Source organism: Astyanax mexicanus, chromosome 3, assembly GCF_023375975.1.
Source record: "Astyanax mexicanus isolate ESR-SI-001 chromosome 3, AstMex3_surface, whole genome shotgun sequence".
NCBI classification, from domain to species: Eukaryota; Metazoa; Chordata; class Actinopteri; order Characiformes; family Acestrorhamphidae; genus Astyanax; species Astyanax mexicanus.
In genome coordinates, this window is record NC_064410.1 from 55,994,263 (window position 1) to 56,017,871 (window position 23,609).

The window sequence follows — 23,609 nt, forward strand, 5'->3', positions numbered from 1 at the left end:
TGTCACTTCCTTTGTGCCAGTAGACAAATATTTTTAACTCTTTCTCTGCAGGTAAAATTCCTTATGGTAACAGGGTTGAGCGCATGTTGTGGGACACGACTTAATAGCATAAAAACTATAACATGCAAAACAATGTAGACCAAAGAAGTTGTTTTCATAAGTAAAGGAGATGCAGATCAACAATATACAAGAGGAAGTCATTTATTTAGACCTTATTTTAATTGTTAAATTTGCCAAAGGAGTTGGTCACCCAATGTGTGGGACAAGAGAAAACGGCCATTTTTTGAGGTGGTCCAAAGGTATTCGGTCTTTTGAATAATATCTAAGGAGCTTATTTTTCCACCAAATTTTACAGTTTGTCTTATAACAAGTACATTGTTCACAAAAAATAGTCATTTAGATATTTTGGATATGCACATTTGAAATGTAAGTGGTGGGACAGGAAATGTACCAAAATCCTGGAATGTCCCATAAATATATGAAACTGTTATTTTTTTATTTGGCATGTTCATTACCTTTATTAAGCCCAGTAGGGAATGACTTCACACTTCTTTATGGCAGGTGCATAAGTTTGTCGACCCTTTTCATTTTATTGATTTGAACACCCTTAGCACTAATTACTGGAACCCAAAATTTGTTTGGTAAGCTCATTGACCCTTGACCTACATACACAGGTGAATATAATTATGAGAAAGGGTTAAGGGGCCAATTGTTCTCCTCTTTGCATCTTTTCTGAAGAGTGGCAACATGGGAGCCTCAAAACACAACTCTCAAATGACCTGAAAACAAAGACTGTTCAAGATCATGGTTTAGAGGAAGGATGCAAAAAGGTCAAATCTCAGCTGTCAGTTTCCACTGTGAGGAACACAGTGAGGAAAGCATCATTTTGGAATAAGGTTCTGTGGACTGATAAAACTAAAATTGAGTTATTTATATAAGGTTATTTATGCATTCCAAGACAAACATGTTATTGCTCCCCACAGTAAACAGTAAAGTTGAGGGTCTCATGGATTTCGGTCAATATCAGCAGATCCTTAAGAAAGATGTTTAGGAATCAGTGAGAAAGTTGAAGTTAAAGCGCAGGGGGTTGGATATTTCAACAAGACAACGACCCTAAACACTAAACACTGATCTAAATCTACTAAAGCATTCATCATGCAGAGGAACAAGTACAACATTCTGGAATGATCATCTCAGATCCTCTTGGTCCTTAATCCCAGACCTGAATATTATTGAAAATCTGTGGTGTGATTTAAAGCAGGCTGTGGTTATGCTCAGAAACCTGAATCAAACCTGACTAAACTAGAGATGTTTTATAAAGAAGAATGATCCAAAATACCTTCAACCAGAAGCTTCAACCAGACTCTCATTGGAAGCTATAGGAAGAGTTTAGAGGCTGTTATTCCTGCAATAGGAGAATCTACTAAATAATGATAGTAATTTTTCTAAATTTATGCTCCTGCCTAATTTAGTTTAAAGATTTATTGCACACTTTCTGTAAATCCTATAAACTTCATTTCACTTGTCAAATATAGCTGTGTTCATCTGCTATATGATATGTTCAACTGAAATTGCTGATCCGAACAACCAGTGATTTATAAAGGAAAATTATCAGGGGTGCCCAAACTTTTTCATACCACTGCATTTTCTAACAATCTGTACATGTAGAATGTTTTTTTTTCTTAAAGGAGGACTAAAATATGCAATATGGGCAAAGTTACTTAATTAGTGTACCCATTTAATGTATCCATGTATAAACATTTAAACAAAGTCTTCCAGAAAAGCTTGATTCTAATTGGACATCATTGCATTGGCTATAGCTGAAACGAGTAGGTCAAAGAAATAAGTTCAATTTGTCCACATAAAAGATTAATTGGAAGGTAATGAATCGTGCATGCTCGTAACCTTAAAATGACTGTCACTTCCACTATCTGCACAGCTGCTTTAATAGTCATGTAATCATTCAGTAATTACTATTTTACCTCCCGACAATGGCCAGAATTATACACATTATCAGTCACTTTGTGTCGCCAGTAATCATTTTGTTCCCATTAGTCATTCATAAGCAATATTTCAGGGCCTGTTTTTTGACCCGTGGCATTATAAATCTGCCAATTTCTGCCTGCCTGCTGAATGGGTATCTCTCAGGACTGATTGAGAGGGCATGCTGAGACAACACCGACTTCAGGCTGGAAAATAGAGCAGGAAATGCAAGAAAAGAAGGAGAGGGAAAAAATGTTGGTCCTTGTTACTTTGCTATCATAACCAAACCGTCCATCCAGAGGTAATCAGCACTTCGTGTCCGGGGGCAAGTGGCCGTGATTGCTCTGGCCTCTTAAAGTGAAATCTTCTGCTGGTGGAAACCTGAAGAAGCAGCGGTAATGTTCAGCTGATCTGCTGCAACAAGCTGACTGGTTTCTCACAGTGATTGCTTTTGTGCTGTTTGTTTGCTTTAAAATCAGCAGCATTTGAAGGCTAGAGATATACAGCTCTGGAAAAAAATATTAAGAGATCACTTCCGTTTCTGAATCATTTTCTCTGATTTCGCTATTTATAGGTATATGTTTGAGTCAAATGAACATTGCTGTTTTATTCTATAAACTATGGACAACATTTGTCCCAAATTCCAAACAAAAATATTGTCATTTAGAGCATTTATTTGCAGAAAATGAGAAATGGCTCAAATAACAAAAAAGATGCAGAGCTTTCAGACCTCAAATAATGTAAAGAAAACAAGTTTATATTCATAAAGTTGTAAGAGTTCAGAAATCAATAATTGGGTGAATAAATCATAATTGTCATGCTTTTTGGCATTTTCTCCTCCACCAGTCTTACACACTGCTTTTGGTTTATAGAGAACCTACCACTTCCTATTTCACTCTTTATATCAGAAAATGACTAGAGAGACCCTGCGAGTGAGTTCTCTGGTCCAGGCAATTCCTTTCATTTAAAAAAGTAGAATTGCTAAAAGTAATTTCCCTTATTCTACAATAATAATTGTAGAGATGGTACCATTACTTTTACTGTGTACTGACTAGTTGGTGACCTAAAGCTAGAGGTATAGCCAGAGAACATTTTAAAGGCTTTTAAAGTTTTAAATCTATATGTTTTTTAGAGGTGTGCCAAAAAATCGATTCACATAAGAATCTTGATTCTCATTTACTACGATTCAGAATCGATTTAAAATGTCCCAAAATCGATTCTGAGGGGCGGGTTTTAGACTGATTTTGGGCTGGGTATTTTTGTTGGACCTGGCAACCCTGGGGATAGCGCTTGTCCCTTTGGAGATCTTCCAGACACACACAGAGCGTAGGTGTTTGAGAATCACCGGTAAGATGGCAGAACAAGCACTATATTACCTTAGATTAACGTGTAGTTTCAATGTTTTATGGCAGAATGCTTCATAACAAGCATAAAAAAGATCGCTAGTAGTTAGTTTCAGTAACTGTTAGCTAGCTAACTAGCTAACTTTCCAGTTCCACCTTAAATAACGCTACAGGTGGCAGCGGGCTGCAGCATTTAAGGCGGAACGGAAAAATAACAATAAGCTAATCAGAGCTAATTTCAGCTCCTCATCACAGAGGAATTAAGGAATGGACAATATGAATTAATTTCTCCACCTCCTGCCCCCTTTCTGAAGAAATACAACCACCTTAAATTAACTAGTTAATCAGCAGCTGCTCCTGAACTTTAGCGCTCCACTGCTATCATCACATCAGCCCAGCAGCGTCACCTACACACCACCGCTAGTAGCCTGGTAATAAAGCAGTGTTATTTATTTATGTATTTATTGTTCATTAACGTCATTGTGATATCCCAGTGATTCCTCTGTCACTGAGGACCCACATTCCTGCACATTTTATTGTTTTTGTAACACATTACTTGCTCCAGGACCAGTGTATATTATGGAGGGTTTTTTTTCAATACGATTCATAAGCCAGAAGCAGAAATATTTATAATTCAAATCGTTTTGAATCAAAAATCGATTTTGAATCGAATCGTGGCCCCCAAAATCGGAATCGAATCGAATCGTGAGATAGTAATCGATTCCCACCCCTAATGTTTTTGCAGAGTCAATCGCTACAGACTTTTAAACTTCATGCAGCCTTAAGATTAGCTCAAGAACAGTAGAGTGTAGCGAACTTCATGTAATGGGCTTCCATGGCTGAGCAACTGCGTCCAAGCCTTACATTAACAAATGCAATGCAAAGCACTGAATGTAATGGTGTAAAACACTTCGCCACTGAACTCTAGAGCAGTAGAAACCTTTTCTCTGTTGTGACGAATCACGCTTGTTCGTCTCGGATACGCAAGCCTGAACATGATAAGCATGGTCATATAAGCCACGCTTGAGGCTCTCATGGTCTCAAATTGAAAGGGGTAGGACAACATAAGCTTCTGTTTGGTGGAAAGGGAAAGCTGAAGAAGCAGCAGTAATGTTCAGTGATTGCTTTTGTACTCTCTGTCCAAACACCTCAACACTTGACCTGCAATATCACCATCATCTACTGTCATTTTTTGCTGGCCGTGTTCTTCAGAATCAGCAGGATGTATTTTCACAGCACTGAAAGTCTCCGCAAACCTGGAGTGTTCTGAACAGAAAGCCACAGAAAGAAGATCATGAGCGTGAAATGGCTGTGTGGTGAAGTAAGCCTTGCTTGATGTTCTCCACGTCTCAGATTTAATGGGGTAGAATGACATATGAAACTACTGGTGTGGAAGTCAACTGTGCTTAGGTCTATGGACTCCTGTATATATTGGCACTTCAGTTTTTAGCTCACATGGACACTAGACGCTCTTGACACCTCTTTATCTCCATTTAATTCAAAATGCATCAGCAGATCCTTCAAAAAATACAGTATGATACTGTATGTTTAACGAAAATACCAGTATATTACATCAGTTCCACTGATCATATAGGAGCAGTTTGTAGTTCTATAAATAAACAGACTGTCTTTCTATTGGACACTACAGGACCACCGCTCAGCAGAGCAGCTATTATTTCAGAGGTGGGAAATTTCTGATGAAGGACTAGAGGATGACTAATGCAAGCTGTGCAGCAACAGATGAGCTTTTATCTCTGACTAGTTGGGTAGGAATGTCTAATAGAGAGAAATGTTGGTTATCTATACTTCACTGGAGTTTTTCACTGAGTATTTTTACTTCTACTCCTTATATTTTCACAATTTTACAATTATCTGTATGTGATGTGATATGTGATTGGATGTAGTTAAGTATAAACATATACCATTCCTACACCCTATTGGTTTATACTTTGATCCATCCAGAGGTGAAAAAAGTACAGAAAAAATGTAATTGAGTAAAATTACCTTTACTTTGCTAAAATTCTACTCGAGTAAAAGTAAAAGAACCCATCTAAAAATCTACTCGAGTAAAAGTAAAAAAGTACTCAATTTAAAATGTACTTTGAGTAAAAGTTACATAGTTACTTTTAATTATTTGTGTAAAAAAGTACAAATCATAAATTAAATTGTTTTTAATTAATTATTATTTTACATAATAATTTGGACCTTTCAGGCAGTTTTTGTTCAGACCACCCCATAAAACATTTTCAAGAACAAGTGGCATAGGTTTCTATGATCCTTTTTTTTCTTTACTGTTAAAAAGTTATGGTCATATAGGTGACTATAAACTGTATTTTATAGTTTTACAGTTCATTATTATATTTTAACTTGCAATTGCTGTGCTTTAACTGCTATTTACATGTTTTTTTTACATTCAAGCAGATTGTTTATGTTAAAAATACTTACCACCACATGCTTTCTCAGGTTTGATGTGGAAGTTTTGAAGGAAGATGGATGGATGGATGGATACGTTATTTATCCTGAAGGAAATTTAGGAGCTTACAGCTTACAGCACAGTTTGTGTTGCATGAGGGCATCATTGCCTTGTTATTCCAGCGCATCTGTGCCAATTGTTTTTTTTTTTTATTCCGACAATTGTGTTTTTCCAAGCATTTTATTTTTTACTCAGTAATGGGGAGTTTTCCAATGTAGCAAAGTAAATTAATTGTGTCAAAATGTACTTGAGTAAAAGTAAAATTACCTACTTTAAAAACTACTTTAAAAATGACAAATTACTCATAACATCTACTCAATTACAGTAACTTGAGTAAATGTAATTCATTACTTTCCACCTCTGGATCCATCACACCTGCACACGTCCCGCCCCCAACACTCCAGGAAGAACATAACAGACGTATGTATACTAGTATGAAGATGATCCGTGCAGAGACTCAAAAGAACTCCAGACAAACTCCAGTCCAACTAAACTTTAAATTTAAAATATTTACATTCTACTGAAATACTCTCATTTACAATCAGCATATATGCAGCTGAAACAGTTAGCAGCCTAGTGCATCCCAAATTATATTATTAATGTTAACATTTTAATAGAACATTATTATAGTCATTATGGCTTTTAGAGAAATGTGTTTTGGGGGAGGGGGGAGTGCACTATAGGAGTCTGCGGTGCGGGCCTAAGCTTTTGTTCTTAATGGCTTTATTTTTTCCCCTTTTTTCATTACTTTTACTTTTAATACTTTAAGTAGGTTTGAAACGAATAATTTTACACTTTTACCTAGAGAGTGAAAAGCTTGAGTTAAAACTTCTACAGTATTTTAGTAAGTATTTTAAAGCCTAGTATCTATACTTCTACCTACTTCTTCATGCTGTTGACAACTTTTATGGAGATGCTTGTTTCATTTTCCAGCAGGACTTGGCACACTGCCCACACTGCCAAAAGTACCAATTGGTCTTTTATAATAATCTAGTTTTCTGAGACACTGATTTTTAGGTTTTTCCTGGCTGTAAGCCATAATCATAAAAAAAAAATGCTTAAAATCACTCTGTGTGTAATACATCTATACAGTATATGAATTTCACATAAAATAACACTAGCTGATTCTATGTATGTATATTCAATGTATCCAATCTTGGCAAGGCTCAAATGAGAGATTTATTCATGCATTTACAGATAATTTTACTAACCTTCCATCGGTTAAAAGCTTTAAGAATTATCATAATCCTTTGTCAATTATGATTATTTCTCCCCTGCAACTAATATAGCTGCGATATGATTTCCTCAACATAAAGCCATGGATTAATGGGTGAAACAGAGCAGAAAAGTAGTTGTTATGGCCTGAAGGATATTTATCTGAAAAAAAAGCACAGGCATTAATTTCTTGTGCTGGTACAAGTCTGTATTTAGGGTATGGCAAAATAAACAGAAACAAAGACCAAACAAAGGCCTATTCTAGTTCTTCTTTGATAAATTATTGTCTGAAAGACCTGCGCTCAGATTTAAAGGTTCATTATCTCGTCAGAAGGTATTATTTCATAGTCTGTAATTTGCTCAGAAATCAGTACAAATGTAGCTACTCTCAATATAGGGAGTTTTCAGATAATTGTATTTTGTGTACAGGAACATCTGAATGTCTGAATCCATTCCTGCTCCCAATCTAACGTCAAATTAATTCACATTTCTACTTCCTGTAGCTCATGACCAAGTTTCTGCATTTATTCATATCTCTCAGTCCAAGAGCTCCACTTAATGGAGGTCACTCTAACCCTCTATCTTGAAACAGACACTCTTGCCCGAAGTTCTCAAAGTTCCCACTTACAGAAAGTTTCTAACAATTTAATTTCACCCCTGTTAATACCCAAAAAACATATACAGCTCTGGAAAAAAATAAGAGACCACTTAAAAATGATGTCCTCTGGAATATAATCAAGAGGAAGATGGATGATCACAAGCCATCAAACTGCTTAAAGGAGTGTCATAAAGTTATCCAAAAGCAGTGTGTAAGACTGGTGAAGGAGAACATGCCTAGATGCATGAAAAATGTGGTTAAAAAACAGGGTTATTCCACCAAATATTAATTTCGGAACGCTTAAAACCTTATGAATATGAACTTTCTTAGCATTGTGCTCTGCATCTTTTTTGTTATTCAGCCATTTCTCATTTTTCGCAAATAAATGCTCTAAATAACAAATTGTCTACTTGCAATTTGGTAGAAATGCTGTCCGTAGTTAACAGAATGAAACAACAAACAACAATTTGACTCAAACATATACCTATAAATAGCTAAATCAGAGAAACTGATTCAGAAACTGAAGTGGTCTCTTATTTTGTTCCAGAGCTGTACTTCAGTTTTGACTTTTCAATTATAAGTTAAGAAGATTTCATCTTTCTTCTGTAAAACTCCCATTGTAAGAGCAATTCCTGCTGGAAAATGAAATCTGCATCTCCATGAAAGTTGTCAGATAAGAAGGAAGCATGTAGTGCTGTAAGATTTTCATTTTCCAGTAGGACTTGGCACACTGCGCACACTGCCAAAAGTACCAATTGGTCTTATAAAATATTCTAATTTTCTAAGACACTGTTTTTTGGGTTTTCATTGGCTGTAAGCCATAATCATCAACAATAAAATAAATAAACACTTAATATAGATCACACTGTATGTAATACATCTGTATAATATATGAGTTTCACATTTTGAACAGAATTACTGAAATAAAGTAACTTTTCAATGATGTTCTAAATTTTTGAGATACACTATAGTATTTTCTCTGGAATGATGGTGCTCCATACATTACTATTAGATGAAGTTGTGTTGTGACCATCCAACATCCTGACCTCACCAATGCTCTTGTCGCATAAGCCATGTGGTCAAGTCCTCATAGCAATGCTCTGAAATCTAGTAAAATGCCTTTGAATTTCCTTGATTTTGAAGAATAGTATGTCTTTTTTTAACAAATTGGAAAACATCTAATGTATTTAATCAAAATACAAAATACAAATATGATTGCAAATTGTGACTGTCTGCGTAATGCTATTATATATAGCCTCATACTGACCTTAGTAGAGATTGTTTCTTTTTTTTTTTTTGTTTAATTTTGGACCTTTATGTAACTATTGAGCTTTGGTCTGTAGCTCCCTCCAGCTTATGAAATAGTAATAAAACTTCTTGCAATAATAAAAATGCTTGTAATAAAACTGCTCTCAGTCTGTTGTACAAACACGGCACTCAGAATACCCTTCGGAAATAAAGCGCTATACTTAGACTGTGTCTGTTAATGACAGGAATTTTGCTTTGCATGGTTCTCCCTCCACTGTAGAAATGCGTCAGACTGAAGCACGAAGGCCAATCGGTGCTCTTTCGTTTTTACAGTAACCTTACCGTGCTCCAGTGATGATATCCAATTATCTCATGACTAAACAGATGAGATAATGAACACCCAGGGCTTTCTAATCTGAGCACAGGCTTTTAAAGGGGCACTAAACCACCTGATTTTAGCTGACTCAACCCTCAGTTCAAATTTAAAAAAGTAAAAAAAATGGAAGAAGTAGTTTGAGAGGGGTACGTGGTGATGTATGGGTTTAGAGGTGGTGCAGGAGGGAGAGAGCTGTTTGGTTGAGCTGCAGCAAGGAAATGTTTATACAAATTTTAAGCAGGACTGGTATGTTTCATTACTTTAAAGGAACACAATTCAGCTATAATGTAAAAAATATATATGTTTTAGGATTGAGTGGCTCTTTACTTTATTTAATTCATAATTTTGATGCTGTAATACCCTTATATACCAATACTAATGCCAGTACTAGATATTACTGCCTGCCTGGATATGTTGAATTTACTTTAATCATTTGGGGAAACTGGTTGCCTCAAAGATAAAAAGCTAAAAAAAAAACTCTTTAGTTAATTAAATTAAAACTTTCAATATTCATGCCCTAATGTTTACTTTGTTTTATCAGTTGTTTTCCACAAATCTTTGATATATTCCAAAAAAATATTTGTATTTGTTTTTTTCTTTAGTTAATTTCTTTAATAACTCATTGTGGAACATTGCATGAATTGCCTTTCACTCTATAACTGTGAATTTCCCAATCTAATTTTAATTTTAGCATTACTCTTATGCCAAATTCCGATGGTAAACTTCTGTGGCAATGCAGAAAATGCTATGAAGGGACCACTATACCACACAAACAGCTTAAAAAAATGATGCTTGAGCTTTAACAGTCTACATCATCGAGGCCTAAGTATTCCTAGGTCTGATTCTCAAACTAATCTGTGGAAGCCCATTCCCGCCACCTAAAATTAACAAAAAAAATCCAGCACATCTCTTTTTTATTATTATTATTAAGTAAACTACTATCTCGAAATAATGACTTAGTGTCTCAAAATAATAACTTAGTACCTCAAAATAATGACTTGCTATATCAAAATAATAACTTAGTATCGCAAAAGTAATTACTTAGTATCAAAAAATAATTACTTGCTTTTTCAAAATAATGACTTAGTATCTTAAAATAATGACTTGCTATCTCAAAATTATGACTAAGTATCTTAATAATGATTTGGTATCTCTAAATAATGACTTGCTATCTCAAAATAACTTAGTATCTCAAAATAATTACTTACTATCTCAAAATAATGAGATAGCAGTTTACTTATTTATAAAAAACGTGCTGTATTTTTACCTTTTTTTGTTGCTAATTTTAGATGGTGGGAATGGGCTTCCATACTAATCCAGGACATTCCGTTGGGAATGGCATACCCTGAAAAGTTTGATTGGTTGTTGGGGGGGTAATCTTAAATGATACTGGATTAGAATTTACATCTCTCATTTGAGTCCTGCCAAGATTACACACTTGGCGTCAGCTGGCGGGGTAATTGAAAAGAGATAAATACATTTATTTGTTATAGTGGAGCTTTCAGACTATGGAAAAGCACATTGCATATTGGCTCTATCATAATGAGTTCCATCTTTATTCATCTTAATTCCATAATAGAAATGTCTGTTCTTGGAGGAAATTGACTGTAATCTGATGTCTGATATAATAGTCTGGGCTTCCATTGTTAAAGCTGAGGGACTCCATGTTCACTTTCTAACACTTTAGCTAAGGAGCAGTACCCCGTGTACTCTGTGTACCCTGTGTAGCTTGCGCACCTCGTGTACCATTCACCCTGTATCTATTATTACAGTTATTAGCAGCATGGGTGAACTCAATAAGCCCAAATTCTGCCAATTCACTGTTCGAATTGAGGGAAGATATTCATTTAGAATATGAATTGGAGAGACCCCATACGCTAACTACGCTCACTGCGCTCACTATGCTAACTGTGCTTATGCTAAACGCCATTAACACTGATTATAGGCCAATCAGAGCCTATTCTCTCAGAGTCACTGAGGTGCCAGTTTTGCCTAATCTAAAATTATTAGCATGAATACAGTGTTTAATTGCAGCATTACACATAAACAGGAATCTTCAGCGAGAGATAAAGATAGATATCATTTCCTGTTCTTTTTCCACATTTTCCACCACTTTTTCCACCCTTGCGATATCTGCAACATGTGCACACTTATATGTGTTCTTTTAAAGAGCTGATGTGGTTTGCTATAGTATACAGCATTACAGAATTACACCAAGCATCAAGCATCGGCCCAACATTATGACCACCCCCTTGTTTTCTATTTTTCCAGCTCTACTGATCATATAGGACACATTGTAGTTCTAAAATTACAGACTGTAGTCCTGTATCTGTTTCTCTACATACTTTTATTATTATCCTCCTTTCACCCTGTTTTTCAATACTCAGGACCCCAAAGGAGAGAAAACCACCACAGATCAGCTATTTTAGTACATTGTTCGATACAGCAGTGCTGCTGGAGTTTTTAAACACTGTAAATAAACACTTACTGTTCTTAACTGTATTAGATACTCCTACCTACAGCTGCTCCACCTTGTAGAGAAAGTAAAGACAGAGATAGAAGCTCTAAATCTGTTGCTGCACGTTTTACAGTGTTGGTTCTTCTCTAATCCTTCATCAGTGCCCACAGGATGTTGATAGGGCTGCAATTAATAATTGGTTTGGTAATCAACCAATTTTGTTGATTATTATTTTTTTTAGATTAGTCGACTAGTCTAACTAGTGGTTATTTCTGCTATATCTTCCATCCCTTTAAAATGATAGAAACAGCTGGATATGAGGTTTAAATTACCTTTAAATGGCCAGAAGATGTTGAAGATGTTGGCCAGAAGAACACACTGATATTTACAGTATTTAATAAGTAAATGTACAGCTCTGGAAAAAAATAAGAGACCTCTTCAGTTTCTTTGATTTTGCTATTTACAGGTATATGTTTGATTTAAATGAACACTGTTGCTTTATTCTATAAACTACAGACAAACATTTCTCCCAAATTCCAAATAAAAATATTGTCATGTAGAGCATGTATTTGCAGAAAATGAGAAATGGCTGAAATAATAAAAAGATGCAGAGCTTTCAGACCTCAAATAATGCAAAAAACAAGTTCATAATTATAAAGTTTTAAGAGAAATTCAGAAATTAATATTTGGTGAAATAACCCTAGTTTTTAATCACAGTTTTCATGCATCTTGGCATGTTCTCCTCCACCAGTCTTACACACTGCTTTCGGATAACTTTATGCTTTAGTCCTGGTGCAAAAATTCAAGCAGTTCAGTTTGGTTTGATGGCTTGTGATCATCCATCTTCCTCTTGATTATATTCCAGAGGTTTTCAATTTGGTAAAATCAAAGAAACTCGTAATTTGTAAGTGGTCTCTTACTGTTTCCAGAGCTGTATACATATAACCTGTTGTGTTTGGGCACTTTTAAGTGTTTAAGTGTAAACTGATGAGTAATTCAACTACCCCTCTCCCATTGGGTTCTTATCCCTAACACTTTGTTTAGTGTGGGGCTGTTACAAATGAATGACTCAACAATTGACTTACAAATGAACTCAACACATTTTATAATCAACATTGTGGACGTTGTTGATTAAATCAGCATATCATTTCAGCCCCCAGACTTTGCCCACAGCACACAGCTGTTAAACTATTCTGAGTCCAAATTATGTGTTTAAGAACTCCAGCAGCACCGCTGTTTCTGGCCCACTAATACTAGCACAACACACACTAACACCTCATACACCACCACCATGTTAATCAGTGCTAATCACTGCAGTGCTGAGAATAATGACCCACCACCCAACTAATAATAATAATTGCTGCTCTGTGGTGGTTTTCTCTCCTGTGGGGACAATAATAAAATGTGCAGAGAATCATATACAGAACTACATTCTGTACTTATTATAGAACTACAAATTGTCTTATATGATCAGTTGAGAGACAAAATGGATAATGGGTGCTTGATCAATCTACAGCATCTCACTGTTGTTGCATTTTGCTTTAAATCGGCACATGTGGAGGCTTCGTTCATGAAGCAATCTCGCTTCACAATGAATGATTTCCCCAAGGCTGAAATCATGCTGCTGGTTTAAGGCCTGAAAGCATCACACACTGTCTTTCTGCGCTGCAGGAAGCGTCCCATGCCGATGGAGCAGAGGCTCTGCCACAGGAAATAAACCACATTATGGAATCACAGACGAGGAGTGAACTGGTTAAAGTTGTTTTTCTCATTTTTTTTATCTACAGCCAAACACGTACAAATCAAACACCCTGTGATTCTGAAATCTTGCTGCTACAGCTGTGAAGCTCGACTGCGATAAGGGTGCTACATCAGACTCCTTTGAATTGACTTCCTCGTCTGTTTACAGATAGATATAAAATTACGTATTCACAATCAAAGACAATCCATTGAAATAAGCAGGACTAATGTAAACAGTGCAGATAAGCATTGTTGCTTAAAATGTATACATTCGGATTCCACAAATGTTCTCTAGTTAGCTTATAAAACTCCAAGAAACAGATTTACCAACACTGACTTGTTGTACATTGAGACGTTCCAACGAATAACCATATATTTACTATTTCTCCCAAAAGTCGCCACCTGGATATAAGTAAGTAAATGATGTGGGGTTGATGCTGCATATGGTCTGCAGGTTTAGGTTCAGCAACAGTATGTGCTGAAAGAATGAGGTCAGCTGACTACCTGAATATACTGAATATAGACCAGGTTATTCCATCAATGGATTTTTTTCTTTTCATATTCCAAGATAAGAGAATGTCAGGATTCATAGAGCTGGAATTGTGAAAGAGTGCAGAGTTCAGGGAGCATGGGATCATCATTTTCACACATGGATTGAGAGAGAGTTCACCACAGAGTCCAGATCTTAACCTTATTGAGAATCTTTGGGATGTGCTGGATGGAGAAGCGCTGCTTTGTGCAGCGGTTGGTCAGACTCTACCATCATCAATGCTGCTGCAAGATTTTGGTGAAAAATTAATGCAACACTGGATTGAACTAAATCTTGTGACGTTGCAGAAGCTTATTGAAACAAGGAAATCAATCAAAGCTAAAGGCGGTCCAACAAAATATAAGAGTATGTGACCTTTTTTTTTGGTGGCAATTTGGAAGTACAATAAGCTACCCTACTTATTAGGACTCCCTCTATCACTAGCAAAACCCCCAACACTAGGAGAGTAAAGACTGGCGCATGCCTCCTCCAAAATATTGAGTGAAGTCAGACTCCGCCTCTTTTCCAATGTGTCGCTGATACAGCATCACTGGATGGCATCATAGTGCAGCAACCCAACTCTGATACATTAGCTAACAGATGCCTGTGCTGATCAGCTTTACACTAGGAGTGATGTGAGGAAAGAGCAACAACCATCTACCCACCCAAAGAAAGCATTGGTCAATTGTTCTATCTCGGACTCCGGCTGCTGATGCCAAGTAACATGACCTGGGATTTGAACCGGCAATCTTTTAATCATAGACCTTTTAGTATTATAATATAAAACAAAAGTTAAAATAATAAAAGAAATGACTCATTTGTCCCAAAAATAGAGAAACTATAAATGTATGGTTATTCTTAGAAAGTGCTCATTTACATATGTTATATACAATTCAGAAGAAAAATAAAAAAGTGCAGTGGCTGTACTCTTTCTGGCTTTTAGTGTGTCTCCCCATTAAGCCTCAGGCTGTTTCTTTGTCTTTGCCTTGATTAGAAATGATGTATTCTCATTTATGCAAACCTCGCTCAGTGGTGACCATGAAAAAAGAGAAATTGTTCACATAACCACACGTCAAGTCGACTGTTGATTGACACCATCCTCTCACCTTCCACCTTCTTTAAAGAATTGGAATAAAAGTGATGTCATTCTAGGCAACAGTCTCTGACTTATGCTCCTGCGTCGAATCAGTGCAGCGTCCATGGTGTAGTCAGTACTATTGGCTGATGTGTTTGAGTAGGGATGCACCAATTTGTCTTTTGCAGTAATACAGAGTTAATAGGAACGTTGAATTAATAAACTATATACATCACCATGTGGGAGATACTTCAGGGCTGACTCATACTTACAATTACAATAATTTACTTTATAATTAATTTTATAAAACAAAATATAACCTTTTTTACATCACTTGTAATTATTGTAACTTTACAGGAAATAAAAACCTTTTTAACTTTCAATGGAATTCTATTAAAAAAAGACTATGTTTTAGGTAATTTTGGAGATTTTCTGTTGATCTGTTCATCAAGAAATGTATTAAGACATAGTGTAAGGTATGGTAACTGTTTGTGTGTTGACAAAAATGTAGATAAATGTGTTTCATTAGACTATTATTAATATATACTGGATGGCTGCTATGAGATTTGAACCTGGATTTAATTTCTGGAAACAAATGCAATTTATCTGATGACGTTTGATGTTTAAGAACACTGCTGGTTACATAGTGTAAGTCTGTTTGCTTTGATATGTGTAGATGTGTGTTTATGCTCATTACTAAACCTACAAATGTGATACACAACATCTAGGATAGCTGGGTAATAGTTAATGCCAAGAGTTACGCTGAACATGCTTGAATTGCAGTGCTAACACAAATAGCAATAGTTCCTGGCTGGAATGGAGCAGTCCACTATATATTGGCGCTTGGTCTGTTAAACCTTCCCCTATCACTAGGAAAGTGAAGACTAGTGCATGCCTCCTCCGATACATGTGAAGACTGACTCTTCTTCTTTTCCAACTGCTGCTGATACAGTGCACTCAGAGAAAAGTGCAGAAACCCAGATGTCTGTGCTGACCAGCTTTTAACACTATGTAAGGACAGAGAATACCGTCTTCCCACCCAGAGGGAATATCGCCAATTGTTCTATCTTGGACTCTGGCTGCTGATGCCAAGCAGCATGACTCTGGATTCAAACCTGTGACCATTTTAGTATTTTTAATTTAAAGACATTGTCAAATCAATTATTCATATATATATTGATGCTTAGTCTGTTATTAAATCTCAATATCAAAGTGGTGCATCTCTTGTTGCATCTGCGACATTGTGCTGCATAGCCATTGAACCAAATAAGCAGAAACAGTGTGAATTTTCTTTGCTTGTTCACCACCAGAGAAAAAAATTAGGAAATGCACGTAGATTTGATGATTTGGGGGAATGCACATTAGGGTACAGCACATGGAAAGACCTAGAATATTTGGCTACACATACTGCAGGCTACGACGATTTGACGCAGAAGCATAAATTAGCCCTTGGCTGATTACTATGCTTATGTTAGAGCCCAGTTTTTCAAGTTGATGACCACGTCCACTTAAATTTCATGCCCTCATGAAACTTTCATGATACTGTGGATGCAGGAGAGCAAGAAGAGCAGCAACACATAACTTTAGCTGTACTCTGCAGCTGTACACTGTCCCCAAGCCCACAGCTAATGGCTAAGTTCACCTCACATCTACATCTACAGTCCAGTTAGGTCGGGGGTGCTCCTGGAGCTTGCTCTCTCTGACAGGCTTTTCAGAGAAAGCATCTGGTTAGAGTCCCCAATGCTGGTGTGGGAGCACCAGTCCGAGAGTGTCTCCTCAGATACCTGAATCCTGGGACCGTGCCTCTGGCTGGAGGATGACTGCCGCTTGAAAGAGAGCAGCCTTGGCAGCTTTTTAGAGCTGGAAGTCCTGAGCAGAGACACCACCCGCTGGTGGTACTTGGACTTGAGCACCTTGGCGGAGCGGTGCAGGTCTCCTAAGAAGCAGTAGCAGATGGGGTTGAGGCTGGAGTTGGTGAGGCCGAGCCACTGGGCGAACGGCCGGGTCTGCAGGATCCAGTGTGGAGGGTGGATCTCTCGGTCAATCAGGATATCAGCCACGTACAGAGGCAGCCAGGAGATGGCGAACAGCAGGACCAGGGTCACGACTACCTTGGCGATCTTCTTGCGCATCTTCAGGCACGAGGCGTACACCACCTGGCTGTGAGGGTCAAAGCTGTCGAAGCTCTGCGATGCCCTCCAGAGCTTCCGGCCAGTGAGGAAGCTGATGGTCAGGTTGAAGGCCACTGGGATGCAGTAGAGCATGATGAAGAGGAGGACATTGTAGACCTGCTTGAGTCTCGCATGTGGCCAGAGCTCTCTGCAGATGGGCACCGTGATGTCGATCACGTTGATCTCGTCCAGCTTGACCATGAAGAGGAGAGGGGCGCAAATGCCTGAGCTTAGGATCCAGACTACTCCGATGGTTATGAAGATCTTCTTTTGGGTGAAGTAGGAGCGAGCGTTCAACGGGCTATGGACGCTGTAGTACCTGTTGACGCTGATGACCGTCAGGCTGAGGACGCTGGCTGATACGGACACAGCCTGGATGAAGGGAACCGCCCTGCAGAGAAGGTCACCGTAGACCCAGGCTGTGTAGATGGTGTGACCCAGGGTTATGGGCATGCAGATGCAGACTACCATCAAGTCGCAAACAGCCAGGTTGATCAGCAAGCTCCGAGTAGCACTGACGCTCTGGACCCTCCTGCTCCTCTGGCTGGTGAGCATCCGGATCGCCATGATGTTGCCCATGAAACCCACCACGAAAGACACAGAGTACATCACTGTGAGGGCGATGGTAGTCGGCTCCCGGATCGTCAACAGCAGGAGTCTCTCCAGTTCTCCGTTTTGGTGGAGGAGCAAATCACCGCCGATGCTGTCGGTTCCTCCATCGAAGAGCGAGCCGTTCATTGCAGGAAGCAGCAAGTCTGAGACGTGGAATTCTGAGAAATTCATCTTGAAGTTTTAAAAGCTAAAACCTGTTTTCTAGATGGACTGAATCCAAGCCTCTGCTCTGCGCATCCCCAAGTGGAGTTGAAGCTCACAGCAGCTGGTGCTTCAGATTTTTGCAACATCAAATTTCGTCCGTGTGAATCCATTCATCACATGCATTCAATCATGTCAGCTTCATGATTCATGATTCAATCTTCATGATTTAGCCAGATTTCCTACAAGAAATTGAGATAGAAGAAACATAGAAGATATAAGTTTATTTGGAGATTAATCTGCATATAAACCTGCAGCATAGACTGATTAGAGAGATGCAGACAGGTTGCACACAGTACACTCTTCAGTACATATCAGGAGCTATAAAGGGTTCTTTTAACTATTTTTTTATTTTTTAATAAATACAGTAACTTTTATAATGTAAAGTAAATTCCGATGCTGTACAATAAAATAAAAAAAAAAACACGCATGTGTACATTTTCAGTTTGTCTCTATTTTAGTTAGTTTTAGCTGCTCTGTACCCTGTTTTTAATGTTTCTAGATTAATAGACCATTAGATATGCACTAAAATGACTGGGAATAAAATCATATTTTACACCATTCAAAAGCTAAGTCACAGTTTTGTAGATTATTTTTCATATCTTTCATTAGACAGTAAAGGCACACTAATTGGCACACTTACTGCAATGTTACTATGTTCACTACACTCTATAACACACTGCACATAATGCTCCTTTTATAAATTGCATAATATTTATCTACTCTGATCAGTATTATCTGAAGAATATCCTACCATGCAAACACACCTGTTTCAGCTTCTCTCTATTTTTTTTATTATACTTTATTTTTTTATATATAAAGAGACACAATCCTTGTGTGTATAACATACATAGCGAATAAAAGTGATCTTTATTCTAAATTCTGATTTCTTACTTCACATTCACAGGTCAAAAAAACTGTTATTTACCAAAAGAAAAGAAGAAAATGAAGAAAATGGTTTATCTAATGGAATCACTCAACTAACCTGTCGTAGCATCTTTTATTCTTAGGAGTGTATTGTAAAGGCTATTGTACACTAACAAGCTGCATTCAACTCTAAACTGGATGTTTTCTCAGGAGACACTTGTTTCCTTTGTGCACTTGATCCATCACGCGTCTTAAAATTCACACAGCAAAATTACACAAAACATGCAGATCTTTTCCTCAGATACTTTTTCTAAATTGTTCCTGTAAATTGTGCATTTTTTTCCAGTGTACGTGCATTAAAAGCTTAAATCATGCTTTAATTAAAAATAATAAAGATGGATTAAGCAGATAAGTAAGTATGAATACATACCCTGGTGATGGTGCAGAATAGCTCCAGTAAGATGTTTATGGCGTGCCACGTTTCCGTCCATGCAGCCTCCTGAGAGTGGACTTGGCCGTGTAGTCCTGGGTTCCTCCTCTACCTCCTCCCACGGAATGGCAGAATGCTGTGAATTATGCAGCCTCTCTCTCCTCTCTCTCTCTCTCTCTCTCTCTCTCTCTCTCCTCTCTCTCTCTCTCTCTCTCTCTCTTTCTCTGGCTGTACGCCTCACACCAAACCTGCCGCTGTCGCTCTCTCCGTCTCTGAGCAGCAATCTCACTCATACCCCCTCACTGCATCAGGAGGATGCAGCGATGTTTATTTATTTGTTTAATAATTTATTTGATTATGTTAATGGGAGTCAATATGCTGTAAGTTGTATGTATGTGGATGAATAATTGCCTCATGGGTTGCTGGGCTAATTGATTGTGTGGTTATTGAAGTCATTTTATATTTATATAAATGCTTTGTTGTTAATAATAATAATAATAATAATAATAATAATAATAATAAACTAGAAAAGATAATGGTGACTTCACAGGTGATTGAAGAAAATATAAAATAAAAGAAGAAAAAGAGAAAAATAATAAAAAATGATAGAATAAATCATTTAATATAAAATAGACAAAATAAAACAAATTAACTACTACAAGCACTACATCAAAGCCAGACTGAGCAAATAGGTTTTTAGTTTGGGCTTAAATATTTCAATGTTTTGAGCTTCTCTCACACCAGTTGGAAGGTTTTCTAACATATTTCAGCATAGTGGCTAAAAGCAGCATCACCAAAGGTTTTTGCTTTTCTTTGTGAAACAACTAAAAGAGAAGATCTGGAGGATCTGAGGGGCCTTGCTGATTCATAAATCGAAAGTATTTCAGTGAGTATTTCTGGTGCAAGACCAAGTAGTGCTTTATAAACTAAAAGAAGAAGAATTTTAAAATCAATACGTAAACAAACAAGGCAAACAGTGTAAAGACTTTAAAATCAGTGCAATGCATGCTCTCATTTTGGTCTGAGTCAGCACTCGTGCAGCAGAGTTTTGAATGAACAGTAGGTGATGTGTTGTAGCTTTTGGTAGACCAGAAAGGAGAGCGTTACAATAATCCAACCTGCTAGTTACAAAATAATTAATTCGTTTTTCAGTGTTGCTCAGGGAGTGAAACAACCGAATGAGTGAAGTAGGAGTGAAAATGTGTTTAGTCTCTGTTTAATTTTGGATAAAAGTTTGAAATTTAGAGAAATTTAGGTAAAAGTAGTGTCGGATCAAACAAATAGACATTAGTATTACATTTTATAATGTTTAAAAAAGTCTATTTGCATTTAAACAATTTTAGCATTTTAACAATTTAGAGTTAAAACAAGTTGAGTTATATGGAGATCTCGCATAAAAATAAGAATAAAACAGAAGTTGAGGCAGTAAGAGAGGAGTGCAGTTTAGGATAGCTGTGAATTAGAGTCTAGATACTTGTTCTGACGGAGTGCAAGAAGTTGGGTTCTTTCTGGGACACAGAAATGTTATGGCTTGGGAGTGTGCAAAAATGAATGGAACTGAATGGGAGGAAAAAAGGATAAAAAAGCAACAAGTAGACGAGTGTGAGTCAGTAAGACTGTGGATTAGAACCTGTGGACCTGCCCTGAAGGAGGACATGCAGTTTGCCAGGTCAAAAACACACACAGCAAAAACAAGGGGACAGGAGACAGAGATTAGGTCAAAAATCAGGCAAAAGGTCACAAAAAAAGGGGGGGAAACTAGTCAAACACAGAAATAAACACCTAGTATGCTTTAACAAAGTTTTGGCAATACCACACAACAAGCAAGTGAGACAAACAGGCCTTATATACATACACAGACAATCAGAAACAGGTGAAAGGAGTCACTAATCAGTCTGCAGGGGATTAAAAGTCAGGTGACAAAGAGCGTGGGAGCTGTCCATGGTTGGCTGTAAATGGGCATGTGTGAGAGGGAGTGGGATTCTGGGTAATGCAGTCAATTAAAGAAGAACTAGATCTAGGAAGTGTGACAATGTTTGGATATAGATTAAATATAAATTGGCTAATGAGAATAATGAGGAATGTAAATAAAATGGAAACAAATGAGTGTAGATTAAAACAACAGTAAATCTGTTTTTCTGTGGCCTGTCCTGAAGTAGTGTATCCAAAACGGTGTGCATTGGTCGAACAGCAGCAGTACAGTAGATGAGCATTCACTTTTGCAACCCATTTATTGTTAATGGAACAAAAATGGATTTTAGTCTGTCTTGACTGTGTGTCAAATCAAAAAGCTGTATAGAAGCCTGAACCACAAAACCAGACAGAGCAATTTGGAGTTGGAACAGTGTCAATCTTAAAAACTGCAGCAAGGGTTACGTAATAAAAATCAGACAGAAATAGATGAGTGTGGGTCAGAATGGCTGTAGATCAGAACTTGGGGATCAGCCCCCAAATGACACCATTCAGTTTCATGGCTGTCAGGCAGCTGAAACTCTAAGCTGAAACTTGGCTATGGATGAAAATCCAAATCCAAATCACTGAACTCAGGTGTTTTAATCACTTCCATGACCACAGGTGTATAAAACCAAGTTCATCACTACACACTTCCAAACTTCATGTAGCTTCAGAGTTCATCACTACACACCTCCAAACTTCATGTAGCTTCAGAGTTCATCACTACACACTTCCAAACTTCATGTAGCTTCAGAGTTCATCACTACACACCTCCAAACCTCATGTAGCTTCAGAGTTCATCACTACACTCCTCCAAACATCATGTAGCTTCAGAGTTCATCATCAATACACACCTCCAAACTTCACGTAGCTTCAGAGTTCATCACTACACACCTCCAAACTACATGTAGCTTCAGAGTTCATCATCACTACACACCTCCAAACTTCATGTAGCTTCAGAGTTCATCATCACTACACACCTCCAAACTTCATGTAGCTTCAGAGTTCATCACTACACACCTCCAAACTTTATGTAGCTTTAGAGTTCATCACTACACACCTCAAAACATCATGTAGCTTCAGAGTTCATCACTACACACCTCCAAACTTCATGTAGCTTCAGAGTTCATCACTGCACACCTCCAAACTTTATGTAGCTTTAGAGTTCATCACTACACACCTCAAACCATCATGTAGCTTCAGAGTTCATCACTACACACTTCCAAACTTCATGTAGCTTCAGAGTTCATCACTACACACCTCCAAACCTCATGTAGCTTCAGAGTTCATCACTACACTCCTCCAAACATCATGTAGCTTCAGAGTTCATCATCAATACACACCTCCAAACTTCACGTAGCTTCAGAGTTCATCACTACACACCTCCAAACTACATGTAGCTTCAGAGTTCATCATCACTACACACCTCCAAACTTCATGTAGCTTCAGAGTTCATCATCACTACACACCTCCAAACTTCATGTAGCTTCAGAGTTCATCACTACACACCTCCAAACTTCATGTAGCTTCAGAGTTCATCACTACACATCTCCAAACTTCATGTAGCTTCAGAGTTCATCACTACACACCTCCAAACTTCATGTAGCTTTAGAGTTCATCACTACACACCTCAAAACATCATGTAGCTTCAGAGTTCATCACTACACACCTCCAAACTTCATGTAGCTTCAGAGTTCATCACTACACACTTCCAAACTTCATGTAGCTTCAGAGTTCATCACTACACACCTCCAAACCTCATGTAGCTTCAGAGTTCATCACTACACTCCTCCAAACATCATGTAGCTTCAGAGTTCATCATCACTACACACCTCCAAACTTCACGTAGCTTCAGAGTTCATCACTACACACCTCCAAACTTCATGTAGCTTCAGAGTTCATCACTACACACCTCCAAACCTCATGTAGCTTCAGAGTTCATCACTACACTCCTCCAAACATCATGTAGCTTCAGAGTTCATCACTACACACCTCCAAACTTCACGTAGCTTCAGAGTTCATCACTACACACCTCCAAACTACATGTAGCTTCAGAGTTCATCACTACACACCTCCAAACTTCATGTAGCTTCAGAGTTCATCACTACACACCTCCAAACTTCATGTTTTTCAGAGCTCATCATCACTACACACCTTCAAACTTCATGTAGCTTCAGAGTTCATCACTACACATCTCCAAACTTCATGTAGCTTCAGAGTTCATCACTACACACCTCCAAACTTCACGTAGCTTCAGAGTTCATCACTACACACCTCCAAACTTCATGTAGCTTCAGAGTTTTAGCAATATAGTTTATATCTGAAACAGTTGGTATT

At 37.6% G+C, this 23,609-nt stretch overlaps 2 protein-coding genes across 3 annotated transcripts in view; one reads left to right on the forward strand and one right to left on the reverse strand.

The window, feature by feature from the left end:
* The window catches only part of chst12a (carbohydrate (chondroitin 4) sulfotransferase 12a), a 458,541-nt gene that overhangs the window by 34,238 nt on the left and 400,694 nt on the right, over positions 1-23,609 (forward strand). The gene's annotated exons all lie outside the window — the stretch shown is intronic.
* Positions 15,666-18,526, reverse strand: LOC103024843 (QRFP-like peptide receptor). Its single transcript, XM_022683384.2, has one exon. The coding sequence runs from the start codon at positions 17,990-17,992 to the stop codon at positions 16,694-16,696; it is 1,299 nt and encodes a 432-aa protein (XP_022539105.2). The 5' UTR covers positions 17,993-18,526; the 3' UTR covers positions 15,666-16,693.